The sequence below is a fragment of the Pogona vitticeps genome, chromosome 7 (genome assembly GCF_051106095.1).
Source record: "Pogona vitticeps strain Pit_001003342236 chromosome 7, PviZW2.1, whole genome shotgun sequence".
Lineage (NCBI taxonomy): Eukaryota > Metazoa > Chordata > Lepidosauria > Squamata > Agamidae > Pogona > Pogona vitticeps.
In genome coordinates, this window is record NC_135789.1 from 30,642,529 (window position 1) to 30,662,566 (window position 20,038).

The window sequence follows — 20,038 nt, forward strand, 5'->3', positions numbered from 1 at the left end:
CCCCTACTTGTACGAGCACCAAAAAAGCTTCACTGCATGCACACTGCAGTGTTATGTGTGTGTGGAAATGAGCAAGAGGCTTCTGCCTTTCTATTCTTGCTATTATGGTGGACTTCAAAATAGTTTTATTTCCTATAATTCTTTTGTTAAAAGTACTTAGGAATCATTTTTCTGCCTGCTGGGGAGCCGAGAGCAACGTGCAAGAAAATCACAAACTAAGAACAAAATGGGAAGAGAAAGAGAACATTCTTGAAAAAAGCTTTAAAAAGAAAGACCGATAAACTTAATGCACAGCCTGGTTTTTAGGAAGCCTATCCATGCTGGAATAAATTAATAAAATATAGCAAAGGTGACGTTGCCCCAGAACACACCTATACCCGAAGGCCACACTGTGTTGATGTTGCACTCTCGACAGCTCTGATGTTTCCCGAAGTGATAACAAAGAGGGGGTTGTTAATGGGACAATAAAGGGGTCAGGAGCAACGGTGCCGCGATTGCGTCATACAAACACTGGCAGGCAACAATAGCTGCTCATTAGAATAGAGCACAGTCAAAATTCGCTATTTGTCATTCTGGCATCTGTTTGCCAATTCTGTTAAAGCAGAAGTTAATAACACGAACAAGGGTATTGATAAGAAACGGGCCCATTTTAAGAGTTGGTTCGGCTTTACTTCAAACTCTTCCCAAGTGCACCAAACTATTACTTTAATTGCAGGGATGGACAAGCAATTGATAGAGTGACTTGAGAACAAAATAACCATACAGAATACAAAAAAACATAAACAGCTAACACGCCAAGCACACAGCAGCTTACTCCCTCCACCCGTCCGCACTCCCGGGCATACTTCGGAAGCCATACTGTACATCAAAAGGCTTAATTAGAGATGAGGAGCTTGGGACATCAGCAGCTCAGCCAGCTATTGGAAAACATGTTGGTTATAAAAATGTTTAAATAATGACGTACAGGAGCCAACATTTGCCACTTTAATGGTGACGATGGGATCCGACTGTAGAGGGGAAAAGACATACACAACTAAGACCTGCCGCTAAGGAAAATGTGAAATAAGATTTCAGACGTCATGAGCACAGAGGCCTGTGTATTAATCAAGCTTTCTCTATTGTTTCCCTCTCCTTAAAAGAAGTATTAAACACTATTTTTTTAAAAAAAAGAAAGTCTAGTCTAGGAAACTCATAAATAAAGGTCCAAGAGCTCATGAGCGAAGAGAGGGCTTTAGGCATTGCAGTGAATCTGACTTCAGAGGCCAATAAACCAAGTAACGCTTCCAGGCAGGTAAGGGTGTGGGTTTCAAAAGGGACTGTGTCCTCCGGGGCCACACAGAATTGTAGTTGGGAGATGGTCAAAGAGGGTGAGATTTGACCCTGAGTCTTGTAAGTTGAGCCCCAATCTGGAGTTGGCAAAGTCCACTACATTTTTCCTCTTAAGAACCCTGGAAGTCCACAGTTATCTTTGGTTCTGCTGTCAACGAGGGATCGGATATTATGGCCACTATGAAAAAGGGCCACTACTGAAGAACAACTCTCCTGTATATCTGCTTCTTCTCTCCCACTGGAAATCTACACACGGTTCTAATACTTCAAGACTCAAACGTGAAGGAAGACAACAGAGAGCTGGAAATATAGGTTAATACTGTCAACAAGAGTTTAGTTGGGAAAACCTAAGCCGATCCAATGATTTTCGTCACGTCTTTTCGGGGGAAAAAAAGTTTTGTCTCCTCCTAGATTTGTCTACTCACACAATTTTCTAAACCAGATTATAAAGCTAAATCCACAGAAAAACCTTAACGGATCAGGATTTCATTTCTGGTGCCGCAAGAACTTCAGTTGTGGCCAAGTCTTATCAGCTATGCTGGCAGACAGATTACAGAAGATACGCTTTGGGATAAGTACGAAGCACTACCCGGCTTAAACCAATTACGCACTTAGGGGCAAAGTTGTCAAACCACAGATGACTGCCAAATCCGTACATTTAATTTTCTTGGCACGTACATATTTCATGGGGAATTATACTGCCAGGGTTGGCTTTGGGATGAACAAAGACAGCTGTTTAAAAATAATAACAAAACTTTGATTTAAACCATTACGCAAATAAGCACGATGTAAAACAATGATGCTGAGTTTAACATAACGAATGGCACAATATTGAGGTGAGGAAGAAGCCAAAATTTGGCCAGCTTGACATTGGCTTCTCTTCCTCCAAGGCAACACTTTGGCACTGCGTATGTTTACTTGTTGATGGATATTTCCATTAATTATCTTGACAATTGGTTCTCAGCCTCTTTTAAAAGGAGAAGCTGTGTATGAGCCTGTCTGTTGTACAATAATCCTGATCTGTCCTAATTATGCTTCGTGTAACTGGAGGCTCAAAAATGGAAGGCGAAGAAGCATGCAAGGATAATTTTAGTTTCTGGGTCTTGATTCTGTCCTATTACAGCACCCTTAGCTTCCAAGGGATGTTTGCTACATTCTTGAAACGTATAAACACAACCAAATATGGAGGAAGGAAAAAGGATAAATATTGTGCAATCTGACTCATATAATTAGCAATTATTCTTTGCACACACTCCCCAATATAAAATCCGTTACAAACTGAGGGAAAAGAAACATTAATGAGCCACTTCTGGAGGTCCTCGCCCCGTGTAATGCGTTTGCATAATAATGAGGCCCAATCTGCTTAAAAAACACATAAAGGACAAATTAATAAGGTTGTCATCTTTTTTTTGCCCGACTACGCTTAATACAGTTTTCGTAATCTGCTCAAGACAAAGGTCAGTCGCTCAGACGCTGCCGATTATGCATTCGTGTGGCAGATGAAATCTTTATTAAACAGAATGATGAATCTGATTAACATGCGATAACAAATATACAGTCTGCAGGGGGAGGAAAAATATGACCGCCGCCACCGCCACCTCCTGCAAGCATCCTTCACATCGACTATTAAGGCTTTACTCAGATTGAGGTCAGACTGGTATTCCCAAAAGGCGCATTAAGCTAAAAGTTTGCCAAATGTGGCCACAATGATGAACAAAACAATATCCTGTCGTGTATATTTTTTTAAAAAGCAGCTACCTCGACAGCTGACGGTCTAATCAGCTGCAGTTAACAAGTCTTTAAATAAATTTAGGAAGTGGGGCAGGATGAGGGGAGAGAGAGAAAGAGAGAGAGAGAGAGAGGAAGAATCTTTGTAAGAAAAATAACATATACCTATCTAAACACAGGGGAAGTGTTATGGGATAATCAGCAGCAGATCTCGAGAAACACAGAACACAGACGGCGCCGAGTCCCTGCAAACACCTTGTGTTTTCGGGCTTCCCCCCCCCTCCATTGCTGGCCGACATCTTACACTGAAGCCCAGGACCTCCCTAAGTCCACTCAAAGAGATTTCCCAATTTCCCAGAATTAAATTAGAAGGCATGTTTCACTTTTTAGGTCTCAACCGCTTTATTTTTCAGAAGAACGGAAGAGTAAGAAGGATCCACCTTCAAATGAACCAAGGAGTGCAAGAAAGCTCCTCGTATCGTACCAGACTACCTGCCCACTTATGCCTGAGTTATTTCATCCAACTATTGTCCAGATGTTGTGGATTTCAACTCCCAGAAACCTTGACTGAGGCCATGCTGACTGGGAACTCTTGAGTTGACATGGAAAACATCTGGAGGGTAGGATGCTTTTCTAAAACAGAGTTGCCAGGGGCCTTCTGCCTTCTTTCTTATCCTCCTCAGAGCCCTTCTCGTCTTCCAAAGTGCCTCCTAATTGGAGGAGAAGCCACATACCCAGAGATGCTGGCAGCCTTCTTTGAAGGTAGACAATTTGGCTGCAGAGTTCTGTAGTTTAGGTTGAGGGTTCGATTCCCCAGCTGAGTCTTCTGAAAGCAAAGCCACGGAATCTACCTATTGGGCAATCTTTAATCCAGGTTAGAACGTCTAGTCCGACGGTTCCCAACCTTGGGTCCACAGATGTTCTTGGACTACAGCTCCCAGAAATCTTGGCCAGCCTAGCGAATGGTGAAGACCTCTGGGAGTTGTAGTCCAAGAACATCTGGGGACCCAAGGTTGGGAACCATTGATCTAGCTCACTGTGGTCTCGTCTGATAGGCACTAAACCAGGATAAGGGAAGGGAGAAATTGAACCGAAAACATTTTGGATCAGACCAAAGGCCTAACTAGTTCAATGTTATGCTCATCTGTTGGCCAACTGGCCACCTACGGAAAACCCACTAATAAATCAAAAGTGCAAATGCATCTTCAATTATATATTCACCAGGAATATATGCTACCCTTGACACTGGGTGTGATATACTGACACACTGACTAGTAGCCACTGACTTCTCTATTCTTCAAGAAATTATCCAAGCTCCTTCTAAAGACATGTAGGCCGGCAGCCATTACTGCATCTTGTGGTAGGGGATTCCGCAGCTGAACTACATGTTTTGTAAAGGAAACCACAGGCTTGAGTTTGAAACTGCTGAGCAGGGTGCTAAGGAAGAGAAGGTCCTTTTGGAATTGCTCATTCATAGGGTTGCCATAAGCCAGAGGCGACTACACGATACGTAACAACACCATGTAAAGAAACAGTTCCTTTTACTTGTATTGAAAGCACCATCTTTTAGCTCCAGTTTGTGGATGAACACCTGTGATAATACTTCTCATAACTCTAACTCCTAGCATCCTTCACCACTGGATAAGATGGCTGGGGATGATGGGAGCTTTTTACAATTCCAGGGGTTCACCTATTGCCCAATTTGGCTCCAAGAATGGGAAGGGGCGTTAACTGGGCTCTGCTTCAAGCAGGAAAATATACTAGAAAATATACTAGATCTTGGCCTTCTACCTGATATCTTTTAACTTTCCACTGGACTGTAAATCAAATCATGAGAAGCAGTAAGGACATGAGTATTTTTTTTTTTAAACCAAATATTTTCAGAAAAAGAAAAGATCTGAAGTCAATTTAGTATGTCAACAATGTCTGAAATTCTTTACTGTAGCTTTTTCCTGTATCTTTTTCCTCATAAACATACACTACCCTAGAATTAAAGATATCTCTCATGCCAAACATTAGTCAAATTTTACTGCATACAACTGCAGACGTCTGTCTAAAATGCAGTTTTACAGCTAAAAGGTCAAATTTCATGAATGAAGCCTTAAAAAAAACCCCAAACCCTTGAGGACACACATTTTTGCTATAATATTTGCTTCCTTAATCACTCAGATTTCCCATTATGGGAGATACGGTTAAAACAGGTTGCCTTTTTTTCCCTGTTCCTTTTTAAAGGATCTTTTAAAATGCTGAACTTCATAAATCTCATTTATGAAAATTATCACGCTTATAAAACTGTGATAACTACTAAATAAAGTATATTTGAAACCAGCGGGATTGTTGGGTGCTGATTCCTGTCCAGGCAACTAACGATGGAAATTTAAAATAGGGCCTAACATAACGGATCACTTACAGGGCAGCTTTATAAAGGAGTCACACTGAGTTCAGTGGGGTGTACTCCCTGGTTAAGTGGGTATAGGATTGCAGGCTTCAACTCCAGACCGCCAATTATTTCCCTCAAATATGAAATGTCCTACGATTATGGCTGATGGTAAATTATCTCCTTTTTCATGTTCCTTCTCAAGAATCTTTCCTGTTTTTTTAAAAAATGATTTTGTGAGGGCGCTTGCAAACGCTGACAAGCCAAATCAACTGATCCGTGCTTTTGCGCGACTGCCGTTTCTTGCTCCTACAGAGTTCTGCTACGTTACTATTTAGGCAGAGCTCTTGGTTCGCAAGGAGAGATGTGGTTTTGCCAAGGATGTCAGGCGGCCACGGTTTGACTTGATGGCGCTCCAAATCATGTCTGCAAACCAAATCAATGGATCACCTGGCCGCAACCAGCTGGGGGTCACAGGCAAAGGGAATAAACAAGCCCGAGAAATATAAGGCAAAGAAAGAGGGAGGTGGCAGCAAGAAGCAAAGGGAAACGTGTGGTGAGGAGGAGAGAGATCCCCCCCCCCAGTGTTCTGTGTTGAAAAAGAAGAGGACCCCTGAGGCAGCTCTCACGCAGGAATGGCAGAAACGTTCTGATTGCTTTTCTGGAAAAACAGATTTTTACCCCGGCATTCCACGACACATTTGCAGGGCTGCAAGCATGGATTTTAGGAGTTGCTACCCGGCAAAGGAGCTATTCCAAACTCCAGTTCGGGGTCTGGCTGTCTAATCGTTAAACAACTTTTCGTTAAACAGCAACTCCAAAAGGACCTTCTCTTCCTTGACGCCGAGGGAGGCCCAGAAGGAAAAAAAAAAAAGAAAAAAGAAACCGGGCCTTCTTGGTGGTAGCTCCTCGCCTCTGGAATAACCTTCCTCTGGAGATTCGAGCAGCCCTTCGCTGCACATATTTAAAAAGCAACTGAAAACTTGGATGTTTGTGCAGGCCTTCCCTCCAGCTAATGCTTGATTTTTTTTCCTTTTCCTTTTTTATATTTCCTTTTTCCCTTCTTTCATCTTGATTAACTTCTTTATTGATGTTTAAACTTTGTTATATTTTATATATGGTTATTTATGTTGGTAGCCACCTAGAGTGGTCGTTTGACCAGATAGGTGGGATAGAAATAAAACAAACAAACAAACAAACAAACAAGAACTCAGAATCCAACAGAAACTGGATCAGCAGAATTAATAAGCAGCAAAACCAGAGACGAGTCCAGCTGCCCTGCTGTGGCCCGGTGCGGAGATGCAACCTCTAATAACTAACAAGACTCAGTAATGGATCCAGCACAACATCTGGGGAGTCAGCCTTCACCCGTCCCTGCTGCAGAGCTTGGAAAATCTCCCGGATGGCATGGGCAGTTACTGGGGGATTCTGGGAGCTGTAGTGGCTCCCCAAAGCCACTTTTCTAACCTATCTCTAAGCACCTGAGTTCCCTGGGGCTTTGTGGTGCCCTCCATGATTTACAGAAAGTGGGCTGGCCGGCCCTTGAAGAGAAGGCTCCATCGTTTCTCTAGCCCAGCATTTCCCACCCACTCTCAGAAACCTAAGGTAGCACTGTGGGTGGTTGAGGCTTCTGAGAGCTTTAGTACATCTGGGGTCCTAAGGTTCAGTTATAGACATTTGGAAGCAGGATTGGGGGGGGGGCATGAAGAGAAAGAGGAAGCTTCAACTACCGCATTTGCTGCTGCACCGAAAGCTTTCAAGGTTTACAGCAACCTGCTTCACTTTGCCCAATGTTAGGGACATCAGGGGAATCAGGTCACCAGTACCCACAACGTCTGTGCCCCTGCTAAGTTAACCCACGTGGCTTGCACCTTCTGCATTTTCTCTTTTCTCTGACCCCCACTGTTTACCATTTCTGTGCCCTCCAACCATGCATGTAGACACCTGCCAGCCAAGGATAACAATGTGTGCACTGGGCGAAACGAACTGTGTCCATCAAAGATAATGCTACAATAAATTTGTTAAGCTTTTAAGGCGCCATGAGACGTTTCTTGTGTCTTATCCCGAGAAGCCTTTCAAAACAGGTTTGTGACAAGTTCTGATGTTCAAAAAATAAAAACAAAAAGGAAATTATGATCCCACTGGACACACATGAAGCCTTTGGGCATGCTTAGAGTAGCTTTTGGGATCCTGGCCAAGGTTTATACCGTTTGGAAAACACTCTTAGGAGCTCGTTTACCTCCTGATTTAACTGCTGGCTGATAAGCTGTCAGTGTTTCCTCTGGGTGTGCAGGACACACTTTATGCATGATGCTCATCATCCTCTCCTGCAAAGACAGCCAACACACAGCAGCCACCCTTCAAAGACTCAGCAGCCCCTGGCTCTGGAGGGCAGAAGAACGTCTGTGCTATTTTTTTCTCTCCACTATTAAAGGAGGATGTTCGAAATTTTTCTGGAATTAGAAGGCCAGAACGTATATTGTAATTTGGAAACACTCTGTGTGGTTTTATAGGATACAGAGCCTAAATAATTAAACTGCCAACTGCCCAGAGAGTGCTTTAAGTGCTATGGGACGGTATATAAGCAGCATACTTTGCTTTTTACTTATGTGAGGGTGGCAGTGGCAGGGGTTTTAACTGAATGTTGTATGGAAAGTGGTTTGAAATAACTGTTTGTATGTATGGGCAAGGAAATTACCAGAAAACCTACAAGAAAAATTGGCTCTGTTAATGAAATGATAGCATTGGTCCAGACTGGCAGGCAGTGAGACAGTGGAGTCAGGACTCATAGGATTGGAACCCACAGCTTTCTGAGTAGCAGGGACCACAATATCATTCAGTCATGTTTCCGAGTGTAGCGACAACCTAAGAGAAAGGGATCTCCCTAGGAAGAGTATGCTCTTCTAAGTGATCTCTGTTGTTTAATGGTTGCGATGTGGGGGCTGGCTATGGAGACAGAGTGCCTGGGCTTCCAAATTTAGCATCGTACTGCTGTCGGCAGGTGGAGGAAGGCATGGTTAAGAGAGGAAGACTGGACACTGGCAGGAGCCAAGGACTAAAAATGATAATGTTAAATTTAAGCTTTGAGAAGCTCCTTGGGGGGGGGATGGCAGGACAAACACGGTTAAATACGTGGGGATTTGAATCTGGACATCTAGGGGTTTAATACTCCTAGGCTGGGATGGACAAGTGGGTCTACTTTAGTTCCCCCCCCCCGACTTCTAGATATTCTGAATTCTTTGCACGGAAGAGAATTTTGCAAATTCTGGTGAATTCTTATTACAAACAAACAAGCAAAATTCTCGCCCATCCTATCCGTATTTTGAAATACTCTGGTGGGGAAAGCCTCCAGAAAATGCTCTTCAGTTCAGTAATAGCTCTTGGTAGGAGGATCATAATGAGCAAATCACATATTTAACACGTTAAGAGATTATTAGCAAGATCTTACCAGATACATTATGCCATGTTTCTCCACAGAGAATACAACAGTGTCCCGGCTTGCAAGTTAGAAGACTCTCGCCATTTCCTTCCTCACCATGAAAAAGTAACAGAGACATAAGCTAGCATCCTGTAGTGTCTAAATGGGCACCATAATAATTATTTTAAGAGTCAACCTATTGTTCTCTCATCACTTAACCCACTGACGACAATCGCAGGTTCAAACCAAAATAAATTAATCATTGCTCTGACAGCCCAAGCCCATTTGGATCAATATTTTATTGCTTCATCGGTAATAAAAAAATATGTATCCTATTAAAATAAATGACTTGCTCAACATGCATCCATTATACAGGAGTATGTTTTATGCCCAGCCGCTCACTGCTTTAATGAAGCTGGATGGAAGAACGGGTGCCTATCCTGGCTTATTAACAGGTTTACGGAATAGGGCTAGTTCTCATTTTATTCCTAAGAGTTCAACAGGTGCCATTACATGAGCTGGCCTGCCGCACTTCCTTTCCACACCACTTGGTAAGAGGCGAAGCTCCAAACCATACGGATTCTTCACCCTGTGAGTTCCTCCCCATGGGAATGTCAAACCGACATGGAAGCCCAACGGCGAGCAAAGGAAGTGTGTCATGGACTTGTCCCCCCCCCCCCCCCCAAATACATCTAAGGTGTACAGGACGCTGTTATTTTCTTGAGGCTTCTACACTGAACAGGCTAAATCAGAAGGGGTACAAACCTTTAAACTCTATTTACACAACTTAAGAGAGCATTAAACTGGACGTGTATGAACCAAGCCACAGAACAATACCCTGCTGCATTATTTCAAACTGGTAACTAGATTACCAACTATTATCAGAGACTTAAATCTTCTTATTTTATTTTTTGTCTATCTTTACCTGTTGCTCAATGGAGTCACCTCCCTTACTAGACGGTTTCCTGGTTCTTCGTTTAGAGATTCTTTGCACTTTCAGCCCTTTAATAAAGTCAGGATTGGATTATTATTTTGTGGCCTCGAGCAGTTAAGAAATCAATGACTTAAGTTAGACATCCCCAAAATTATTCCCAAAACACACATTTTCAGTATGCCAGACAGCATGATTCCAACTTTTATTTTAAAAATTCTATACAATTAACGTCCCATTTTACTTCTTTCTTTTTATATATATAAAGAGAAGATATATATATGCAAGATATATGGAATCTAAAAAGTCAGGATCCACATTTCTAGGTGTATTCATCTGATCTAGAAGAGAAGTGGGAGAGATAAACTTTCCCAAAATGGCACGTAAAATCGTGTGGCTGATGGTTTGTGGGACCCCCTCAACGCTCCCCAGGACTTATTAAGCTACTGCATTCTGGAGAGGACCTTGCACACCTCTGATCCCTCCTCTTTATGACAGGGAACGAAATAAACCATGAACTGGGCTGTGACATATTTATCTGAAAACAGCACTTTTATGATCATTAAATCCAGTTCTTTCTCTAGGAACAGGCCAGTGAGATGCCACGCCTCAAATATAAATGTGACAATTAATTTATTGACTTTCTTATGTAGCAGGGGAATGGGGCTGCATAAGATGCTTCTCCTCACAGCGTATGAGCCTCACGATTCTATATCTGCATTCTCTATAGATTTAAGAGAGCAACCAACTAATGTGGCAGGAGATGCTGGGACTGACTTTTGGCCATGAAGCGGAGCTATGTCTCTCTTTCAGCTTTTCCCCACACACACCAGTTTGCTTTAGATGATTTTTACTTATACACTGTTTCCCTTACTTTGGTTTACAGAGAAATAGATAAATGGCACCTTTCCTTAAGATGAGCTAAAAATTACATTTCCGTGATTCCTTTTGAAGCCAGAATGAATGATGGGTTTGTTTCTACTGGCAACTGAGCTGAGACATGGACACACCTTTGTTTCGTGATCGCGAAAGTCTGCTGTTCTTTTTATCTGCCTCCTGCTTGGCTTCACCTACGCTACTTCTGTCTTGAACTGCACTAACAACATCTCTGTTCCTCTCCCTGCTTGGGAGGATGTCCTGCCACCCTCCACTCGCTTTGGCGGTCATCTGAATGTTGGCTGTATCCACCGGGCTGGGAGCCCCGGTTCTAGTGGCACCGTCTCCTGTTTCTACTTCAAGAAAAGATGTAGCTGTTTCAAATAAGGTCTCCGCATCACTCCAACTGCTAGCTTGCCATTCATTTTTCTGCTCTGCTGACTCAACATCGTCGTAAAGTTCAGGTGTGAAATAGATACTGTCATCGCCGGCATCTGTTTCTGTAGCTACCTCTGATGTTGAAAGCTCAACGTTTCCTCTCACCGGAGAAAATGTCACATTCCAACTTTCTTTGTGAGAACAGGACGGCAGTCCCGTAGGATGTTCCTGAACAACAGAGATGATCACTTTTCCAGCAGGAAGATCAGGAGAGTGGATTGTTTCCCCAGTCGGCGTCAGGCCAGTTGGCTTGTCTTCCTCCACCAACGATATGTCCTGCAGGGAGCTGTTTGGAAGAGTCTGGCGTGTTTCATCCACTGGCCCCTTTGGCTGCCATTTTGTTTCAGAAGGGCATCCCTTCGTCACTGCAGTCAGAGGTGTTGAAGCTGACGGGTTACTGAAAGACCATTTTCTACTGCTAGAGGTGGGCTGACTACTTGATTTTTCCTTCTTGTTTTCAGCAATGGACATTTTGGGTCTGGAGTCCACAAGATTTTCCTGCTTTATCATCTGAGAAGGTTGGCGAGAATCTGGAAGAAAGGAAGGGGACATAGAACTACAAAGCACAAGGATGTAGTGCAACCTATCATTTTTTCTAAGACACCACACCTATCAGGACAGAGGGTGTCCTGGTGAAAGAATAATTTATATTGGTGCTTCCCAATCTTGGTGCCCTAGATGTTCTTGGACTAAAACTCCCAGAAGCCTTCACCCCTAGCTATGCTGGCCAAGATTTCTAGGTACTGTAATCCAAGAACATCTGAGGACCCAAGGTTGGGAAGTCCATCTATCCATCCAGTTCATCCTGAAGTTTCTGACAATTGTTTTTTTAAAAAAAAAACATTTAAACAAATACGTACTTCCCCCCGCCAGTACTTTTCAAATTTTTTAAATGGAGAATTAGAAACGGTACAATTGAGTGACTTCCAGCTCCTTTTTCCTGGGCCCCAAACTGTAACTTCGGCTTTTGTAGGTTATTCATGTTGAAGTAACTGGTTTGAATGACATGCCATCATAGAACTGTATTTGTTAAATGCATCCACTGTGGAGGGGGAAAAAACCCGGCTGCTCAACAAAGTGCCACTTCGTTAAGAAGTGCTTAATCCCTTCTTTCCACTCAGGAACAAAGAAACCCATGTGTGTGGCCAAATGCATCCAAATGAATACAAACACACATACCACACACACAAATTCCTGCTTTCTAGCAGCAAATCAACATTGTCAAATACCAAATACTATTTGGGAGGGGGAGATTTGAAGGAGCCTGAGATGAGTATGTTTATCAAAAGGGGACATGAGTAATAAAAGGTTGATAAACTTTGCTGTATTTCAGTGGCAGAGCCCCACCGGCCTGGGACCCAAATTAGACACCTCTCATTTGAAGGACCAAGTAGGAAGTGACGGGAAGGACCTTTCTCTCTGCTTGAGATCCCAGAGAACCAACAACAAAATAGATAATACTGGGCTAGGTGGAGAATCATTATGGCCAGCTATGAACTTCCTACATTTTTAAAAAAAGATCCTGCTCTTGAGGAACAACAACTGCAACGAAGTCGAGCAAACAGTTACAAAAAAAAAAGCTCCCCAGAAATATTTTAGGACACTATATTGAACAATGTTGTTGTTGTTGTGGCTGTTATGTGCCATCACCATTCTTGCAATCCATGCTGAAACACTGCACTGGCAGTGAGCTCCAAAAGGTCCTGCCATCAACGCTCCTGCTCAGATTCTGCAAATTCAAGGCTGTGGCTTCCTTTATCAAGTCAACCCATCTCACATGCAGTTACATTTTGGGGTTTGAATAAGTTTCCCGAAGACTTACTTACTTTCTTTCATGTTGGCTATATTATGCAACGGATTTGGCACTGACGGGTTCGTTGCGACGATGTCCTTGGGAGGCAGCGTTTCCAGGGTTGATTCTTGGGGTCCTCTTTGGACAGTAATGTCTGATGACGCATTTAGAGACGTTCCCTCCAGAAAAGAGCTCGAAGCCGTGGCTCTGTATCCGTCACAGCGCTGAGGTGAGGAACCATTACAATTCTGGTTTGTCTTAGCAAATGTTTCCAAAGAACCGAGGGCGTGATCAAAGTTTTCATGGTGCTGGATTTGCTGGCGAATCCATTTTGATAACCCTTGAAGAAAACACCGATGGTCAATGGTGGAAGAATGTCAATTCATTATTGCTATGAATTGCTATTAAATCATCATTATCATAATTATTGCAATAAGAATTCATAAGTAACTATGATGACTGACTGACTGACTGACTGACTGACTGACTGACTGACTGAATGGATGGATGGATCCCTATATACAATAGGACCTGGCTTTGTCATTTGAGAAGATAAGTGAAAATTAGTACAAGACATATCGTTGGCACCAGGCTGGGGATGGCAGTACTACATTTGTGAGCCTAGTTCCAAGTTACTTGGCTTTAACTGCTGCTCACAGTTGAAGAGTTTTATAGTCTATCTCACTGAGATTGCAGGCTGCATCTTGCAACATGTCTTAGACCAGTAGGAAGAAATGGCCAGCCTGGGGTCATTTAGGCCACCAGGAGTTCCCCATACAAGCCTGAGATAGTTTTTTTTTTTTATAATCTCAAGATAATAATAATCTTAGGACTGCAGAGCTGGAAAGGACCCAATGGAACATCAGGTCCAGCCTCTGTCAAGGAGGCACCGAGGGGAAATCCAACTCCCAACTCCTGGCTCCGCAGCCAGATGCCTAAACCACCGAGCTATCCAGCAGTTTGTGTTTCCCTTGTATATGGGCACCTCCATTTTCTCCTGTAGGATCCACAACTTTCCTGTGTGTTGTGTTGTCAAGTCAGAACTGACTTATAGTGACCCTGACAGGGATCTCAAAGTAAATGAGATATTTAGGAAATGCTTTGACCCGTTCCACATCCCCTCAGTGAGCTTCCATGGCTGAGCAAGGATTTGAACCCAGGTCTCCTGACTCCTAGCCTGCCACTCTATGCTCTAACTACCCTATACTGGGTATCACACAGATTCCCCACCCTGTATATGTAACTTTCAAGGCCACTAGGAAGATTGGTAGGGCTTTCTTCAGTTTCAATTAAACGCAAGCCTATTTTTTTGCATTCTCCACCTCATCTTGCCTTGTTTCAACAAGAAAGGTGTTACCGAGAATCGGTCTTGCAGGTGCCGACTTGCTCTAAATAACCACCACCGTTTGCTGCTTCTAAAATTACTGTGAAAGATTTTAATGCAAGTCAGCGTCGCTCTTACGACCTTCTCTGGGGCAAGCCAACACGGCTGTTGTGATAGAATCTGAGCACCACCTACTGACAAGACAAAGACAGTATTTCATAGAAGCACTGAAGGTGAAATAAGCGCCCTTCGGTCTTCACATTCACATCCTAATTTTTAAAGCATTTTTTCTTTCTGACAGATAATTCCTGTAGAGATGGACCCATCCACTGACTTATCAGACGTGATTAACAAATGCACACGGAGAACAGTACTGTCCCATTAAAGGCCTCTGAATCAGAACTCAACCACAAGCTGCACATAGATTTTAAGGAATACTTTTGGGAGCACTGAAAAAAAAAATCTCCTTTTAGTTGATTCTTCGTTTAAGAGAAAAAGAGTAAGGTTTGCCTAATTTCTGCCCGCCGTGAGATAATCATATATCAATATTCCACTCGCTGAGTAATGCCCTGGCATCATCCCGTTCAGTGCACGCTCTTTGATGAGGTGGGGTCATCCGTATGGTTAAACTAGGAAGAAGGCAGAAGTCATGGGCAAATGTTACCTAGAAGACGGGTCCCTGGGGAAAACAATGGCTCCCAAAGGACTCCCCTTCTTTAAAAAGGAAAACAGCAACATTATCAATTGGTCTTCCTGGACATTTTTCTGCCCCGCCAAGATTTCTACTTCCTATCCAAAAGCTGAGCCAGGAGTATATTCAGCACACTTATTCCACTCTATAAAACTAAGTCAGTTATGGGCTAACACTCACTGTGCAGAAAGAAGCAAATGCAAAATTCAACCTCTAATCATATTTTAGTAGCTCATAAGGCTGAGTGATAATGAATATTACAAAGGCCGTGTCTATGTTTGCCCTTCTCAAAAACTCCCTACAGACTACTTATTCATTCCCAGCGATGATTTTTTTCTGGGATGGTGGCTTGTTTTGATACAATGTCAGTGTTATTTGTCATAAGGACTTCATGAGATCAATATTTTATTTACCTATTGCTGCATTTTTAACTGCGAGATTTGTATCCACGCCAGCAAAGCGGGAAGACTAAATACGTCTCCCCACTCTGTCCCTATCATGCTTTAATTCACAATTCACACTGTTAACGCATGAGCTAGGAGGCTGCTGTGAACGGCAGGCTAAAACAACTCAGACCTGCAACGAAATGGGGCAGCGTTATTCTCTTCGCGTTAACACGGCAGAGAATGGAAGGTGGGACGGCCTTGGTGCAGCAATCCAAGAGAAGGCAGAGAAAGAGATCCCAGCCAAGAGCGAAGTGTGTCACTGATATACCTCTCTGTAGTGTTTAAAGCACTCTCAGAGCGGCCTGTAATCCATTATGCAGACCACACAATGCCAGCCCCTATCGCCCCAGCAAGCTTGATACTTAATTTACTGACCACAGAAGGATGGAAGGCTGAGTCATTCTCAAGCCGGCTTCTTGGGACTGAACCTGGGTTGTGAGCAGAGTTTTGGCTGCAGTATTGCAGTTTTACCGCTGTGCTACGAGACTCCACAAGGGCTCAAGTGTTACAAAGGTCCGCAGGCCACACATGTTCATGTCTACGCTTTGGGGGTAGGCGGGGGGGGGCACACCTGTAACCTTTCTCCACTCCTCAGAGTTTTAGCTTTGCATCTAAAGGACTCCCTGTGACCTTAAGCAAGCGTGCACGGAGAAAAACTCACTACACCTCTGAGCCCCCATGTTTCAGGCGCATGGGTATTTCTTGATAGGACTTTGGTAGTGTTCGAAAACCAAACACTTTCTATCACCCACGTCCAAAGCCATGAAGAATCTTACCAGCGATGTATTTATCTGGGTTCCTTCTGAAGCGGTCGTCAACTAAAATCAGTGCCCCCCAATCACTGCGGTGGCGAATGCACCTAAAATAGAAACGTGAGAAAAACAAAACAAAAGTGCTCTTATTCGAAAGGTAGTGCTGTATTATTATTTGGTTCATTAAAATTCTTGGGACAGCAGAAGAAAGCATCCCACTCTGCTAGCCTGATGTTTTAGGTAACACAAAAACACGACATAGACTCGGCGCAACATCAAGGGGTGGGAACATCTAACACCCATCATGTCTGAGCCCACTGCAATGGAAATTCACACCAAGGCTGGAAAGAATTACAGGCGGGACAAATGGAAAGGCCTCAGCAGAGTTCTGCATTCCAGCACAAACGTTCAGTGATTTATTAAGAGAGATTTGTATTTATTTCATCTCTTGGAATGGGAAAATGGATAATAGACAGGACTCTTAATTCCAACATCATGCCTGCTCTGCGAAGGGCACTTAGGAAAAACGTGTAGGATGAGCATGTTGGACTAGAACTTGGGAGACGGGTTCAAATTCCTACTTTGCACAAACTCACTTGGGGCCAGTCACACCCTTCCGACCTAATCTAAGTCGCATGCTTGTAGGGAGAGCCAAATGAGGTGGAAGGGAATGATGTGAGGTGGTCTTGAGCTTGCAGGAGGAGAGGTGGGATGTAAGTGGGACAAAGGGATAATAAATGCACCTTCCAGCCCACTGTGCTTTTCAGAACCCTGAATCTTCCAAGGACGAAACCCAGCAGCACAGATTTCACTGGGCTCATCTGCAAATCTCTTTTTGACTGTGGTTTGGGCAGAGGCATTTCCCCATGGAGGGTCCCTTCTTTACCGATGCTGGTAACTCGAATAAGTTCACCTCCTGGACATCCTGCAGGTGGCCTTTCCACGAAAATCTCCATCACCCAGGGAATGGGGGAAATTGCTAGCAAAATGAAAGCCAAGCTCGTGAGCTTTTTCCCTTTATTTCCCCCCGCTGCGCTGCTGAGGCATGTAGTTAAAGCAAATGTGTCAGGCCCACTGGAGACCTGTCCCACACCTTTCGAGTCAAGCAATGCAGCAAGATTTCACGGCAGAGTTGCCACCTGGCCATGCGCAACATCTGCCATATTCCCTCACTCTGCAACCATCCCATTTCACGGACTCAAGTTACTTCGTAGACAGCTCAAGGAAGGCAGAAACGCCACACCGGGGACCCGCACTAGCTCGCTTTAATCTCTCTCGGAGATGGCGTGGTGTCAGCTTGTTTCCAGAGCTTGGAGAACTTACTGCCTTCGATGGCAGTTCCCAGAATCCCCCCATGAGCTCCATCTCAAGTCTAAAAGCAAAGTAAGGGAAATCAGCTGTATTACTAAGTCTTCAGCGTCCTGCAACCAACCTTCCCATGACCCACGTCTATGTGAACTTCCACTGCGAGGCAGACCTTAACTGTGAAAGCTTATTCTTGAAACTTGTCTTAGGAATTGAGAAGGGACTGGGACTGAGGAAATTTTGCTGGAAACGCAGGACAGAGATGGGCAAAGTTATCATCAAAATTACACTGATATAATCACAGCCAGAGGAGCCGGAATATTTGAGCACCTCAACTCTTTGGGGCTATCAACTCTCAGAGATTTGTGCAACCAGTGCTAGCTTCATTGCTTTCATAAAATGTTGAGTCCATAGATGCAGAAAACATCTCGCCCTCCCACTGGTCAAGGAGGGGGGGGAATTAGATTTATCTTCCTTGTTGGCAAAGATGCGACAAGTAAGGATTGATGTCCCTAAAAGGCACAGATAAGAACAACAGAAATGGGTGGTCTTGCTTTTTCATTAAAATGTTTTGCCCAACTATGCATTTCACTTTCAGAAAAACCCAGGTTTTTTTTCCCTTTTTAAATGAATCAGCTTAATACTCCTATCAATACCATTTTGAAAACAGCATTGCTAACTCAGTTCTGCAAAGCATCCTTTCCGTTTTAGTTAAACCAGTGTACAAGATGTTTGGTCTGGAGGGAATGCAGGTCACAAATGTTTACAAGGTTGCGGATTATAGTTCCGAGTCAATGACAGCAAAAAGAAAGAGCTGTTCAGTTTGGAAACTGGCTTTTTCACTGAACAACAACAAACCCTGAAACAAATCTGTTGGGTCTTACACAGAAGCTGCTTTGTCATCGTTTTAAACACCTATTGAGGCAAACCAAAAGGCATTCTGGGGAGAGAGCGGGACGTGTGTCTGTTTTAGCAGCTATTCCATCAACACAAGATTTCTAAAACGGGCTGCCTTCTCAGCCCCTGGAAAGCAAAACCCAGAGACCTGGATTGTGTGTCCCCCCCCCCCACACACACACTTATTCCACCGGCACTATCATGCTCTCCCTCTTTGTATGCGTTGTTCTTGGTCGTTGTGGGAAGCTCTTCTCCAACCAACGACGGAGTGCAAGGGAAGAAGCTTTCTTGGCTATAGCATCTCGGCAACAAAATACTCTCTCCAAAGAGGGTACCTATGTGGACTTTTTGCTCCGGGAAAATACATGTTTGTTTTCCATGGTTCAAAATTGTTGTAAGCTGCCCAGAGACCTTTGGGTAGTGTGGGCGGCATATAAATTAAATAAATAATAACATGAATAAAGTAAATAAAATGTAGTCCTAAATTTACATTGGTCACTTCACTGCTGTTGTTGTTATGTGCTGTCAAGTCAGAAGCAACAGTCTTTCAAGGTAAGATAGTTTAATGAATGATATTATCTGGATTGCCACAGCCACCCACCATTCGTTTCCGTAACAGAGCAAGGATTTGAACCCAGAGCCTCAGTCCATTATTCCATCCACTGCACCACACAGTGTATCAAGTAACTCCATTAACTGCTATTATTTTTAATTTTTTATTGCGGAATTGAGATGAAAAAAGTGATGTGGGCAGTAGCATATATGGTTATTATTCAAAGAATAAAAACAAATTATGGGATATAATCTCAATTTAACATAAAACTCCTATGAAGCATTCTATCCCTACTCACATCCCAGATGGAGAGGACGTGGACCGCAGCTCCCATAATCCCTTGCTCAGGGTTATGCTGGCCAGGACTTCTGGTAGCTGAAGCCCCAAGGAATAATACTTTCTCATCCTACCGTATGGTAACACTTTCTTGGTTTTAAATGCTTAATATCCACATTTAAGATTGATCCTTGCTTTAGTGCAAGGTTAATAAGAATGCTGAGTAAACAGCCAACGGGACTTTAGAAATACCAGAATCTTGTTAACAAAACACATCATGGAGAAAAGTACAATCGTGCAGCAGTCTTATCTCTCCGGCAGGCTGCCTCCACTATCGTTTGTGCGACCTGTCAGTTGCTTTGTTTCCTCAAAAATAAGACCTAATGTGAAAATAAGCCCTAGTATGATTTTTCAGGATGCTTCTAATATAAGCCCTACCCCCAAAAATAAGCCCCAGATAAGTGAAAACCCGCCCTTCACCCTTGTGCAGCAACCGGAAGAAGATGGCATGACTGTAAAATAAAACACCCCCTGAAAATACGCCCTAATGCGTTGTTTGGAGCTAAAATTAATATAATGCTAACTAATGCATGACAAGATCTTGGTCCAATGAATTAAGGCATCCTTTCAGTCTACGCACCTGCCCAGGGCTTGGTTGAGAGCCCTGTAGGCCTGGATTTCATACCACTGGCTCCCTGATAAAAGCCCTCTTGCTTTTGAGTGTTGGTCATTGTATTTCCTCTTCAGTTCAACCTGGGGAAATGAAAACAGACAATTGTACAAGCAGTAATTGCTTAATCCATCAAAAACAGACTTACATTTTCCTGGCTACTGAACTATTCCTATCGTTTATTTATGAACATTAATAAACAACTTATATCTGAAGATCTGAAAATGGTGTACAA

At 43.3% G+C, this 20,038-nt stretch overlaps 1 protein-coding gene across 4 annotated transcripts in view; it reads right to left on the reverse strand.

Annotated features, from left to right (window-relative positions):
- The window catches only part of LOC140701753 (Fanconi anemia group J protein homolog), a 170,100-nt gene that overhangs the window by 73,749 nt on the left and 76,313 nt on the right, over positions 1-20,038 (reverse strand). For 3 of the 4 annotated variants that reach the window (XR_013538084.1, XR_013538085.1, XM_078379290.1), the window contains exons 17-22: positions 19,774-19,886; positions 16,127-16,209; positions 12,924-13,229; positions 10,794-11,627; positions 9,778-9,854; positions 8,883-8,964 (exon numbers count right to left, since the gene is read on the reverse strand). Coding sequence is in view for 1 of the 4 variants with exons in the window: in XM_078379290.1 (XP_078235416.1) it covers positions 8,883-8,964; positions 9,778-9,854; positions 10,794-11,627; positions 12,924-13,229; positions 16,127-16,209; positions 19,774-19,886 (1,495 nt within the window). In the remaining 3 variants the exon portion in view is untranslated. The remainder of the gene's footprint in view (positions 1-8,882; positions 8,965-9,777; positions 9,855-10,793; positions 11,628-12,923; positions 13,230-16,126; positions 16,210-19,773; positions 19,887-20,038) is intronic. The other variant, XR_013538086.1, reaches the window with a different exon arrangement.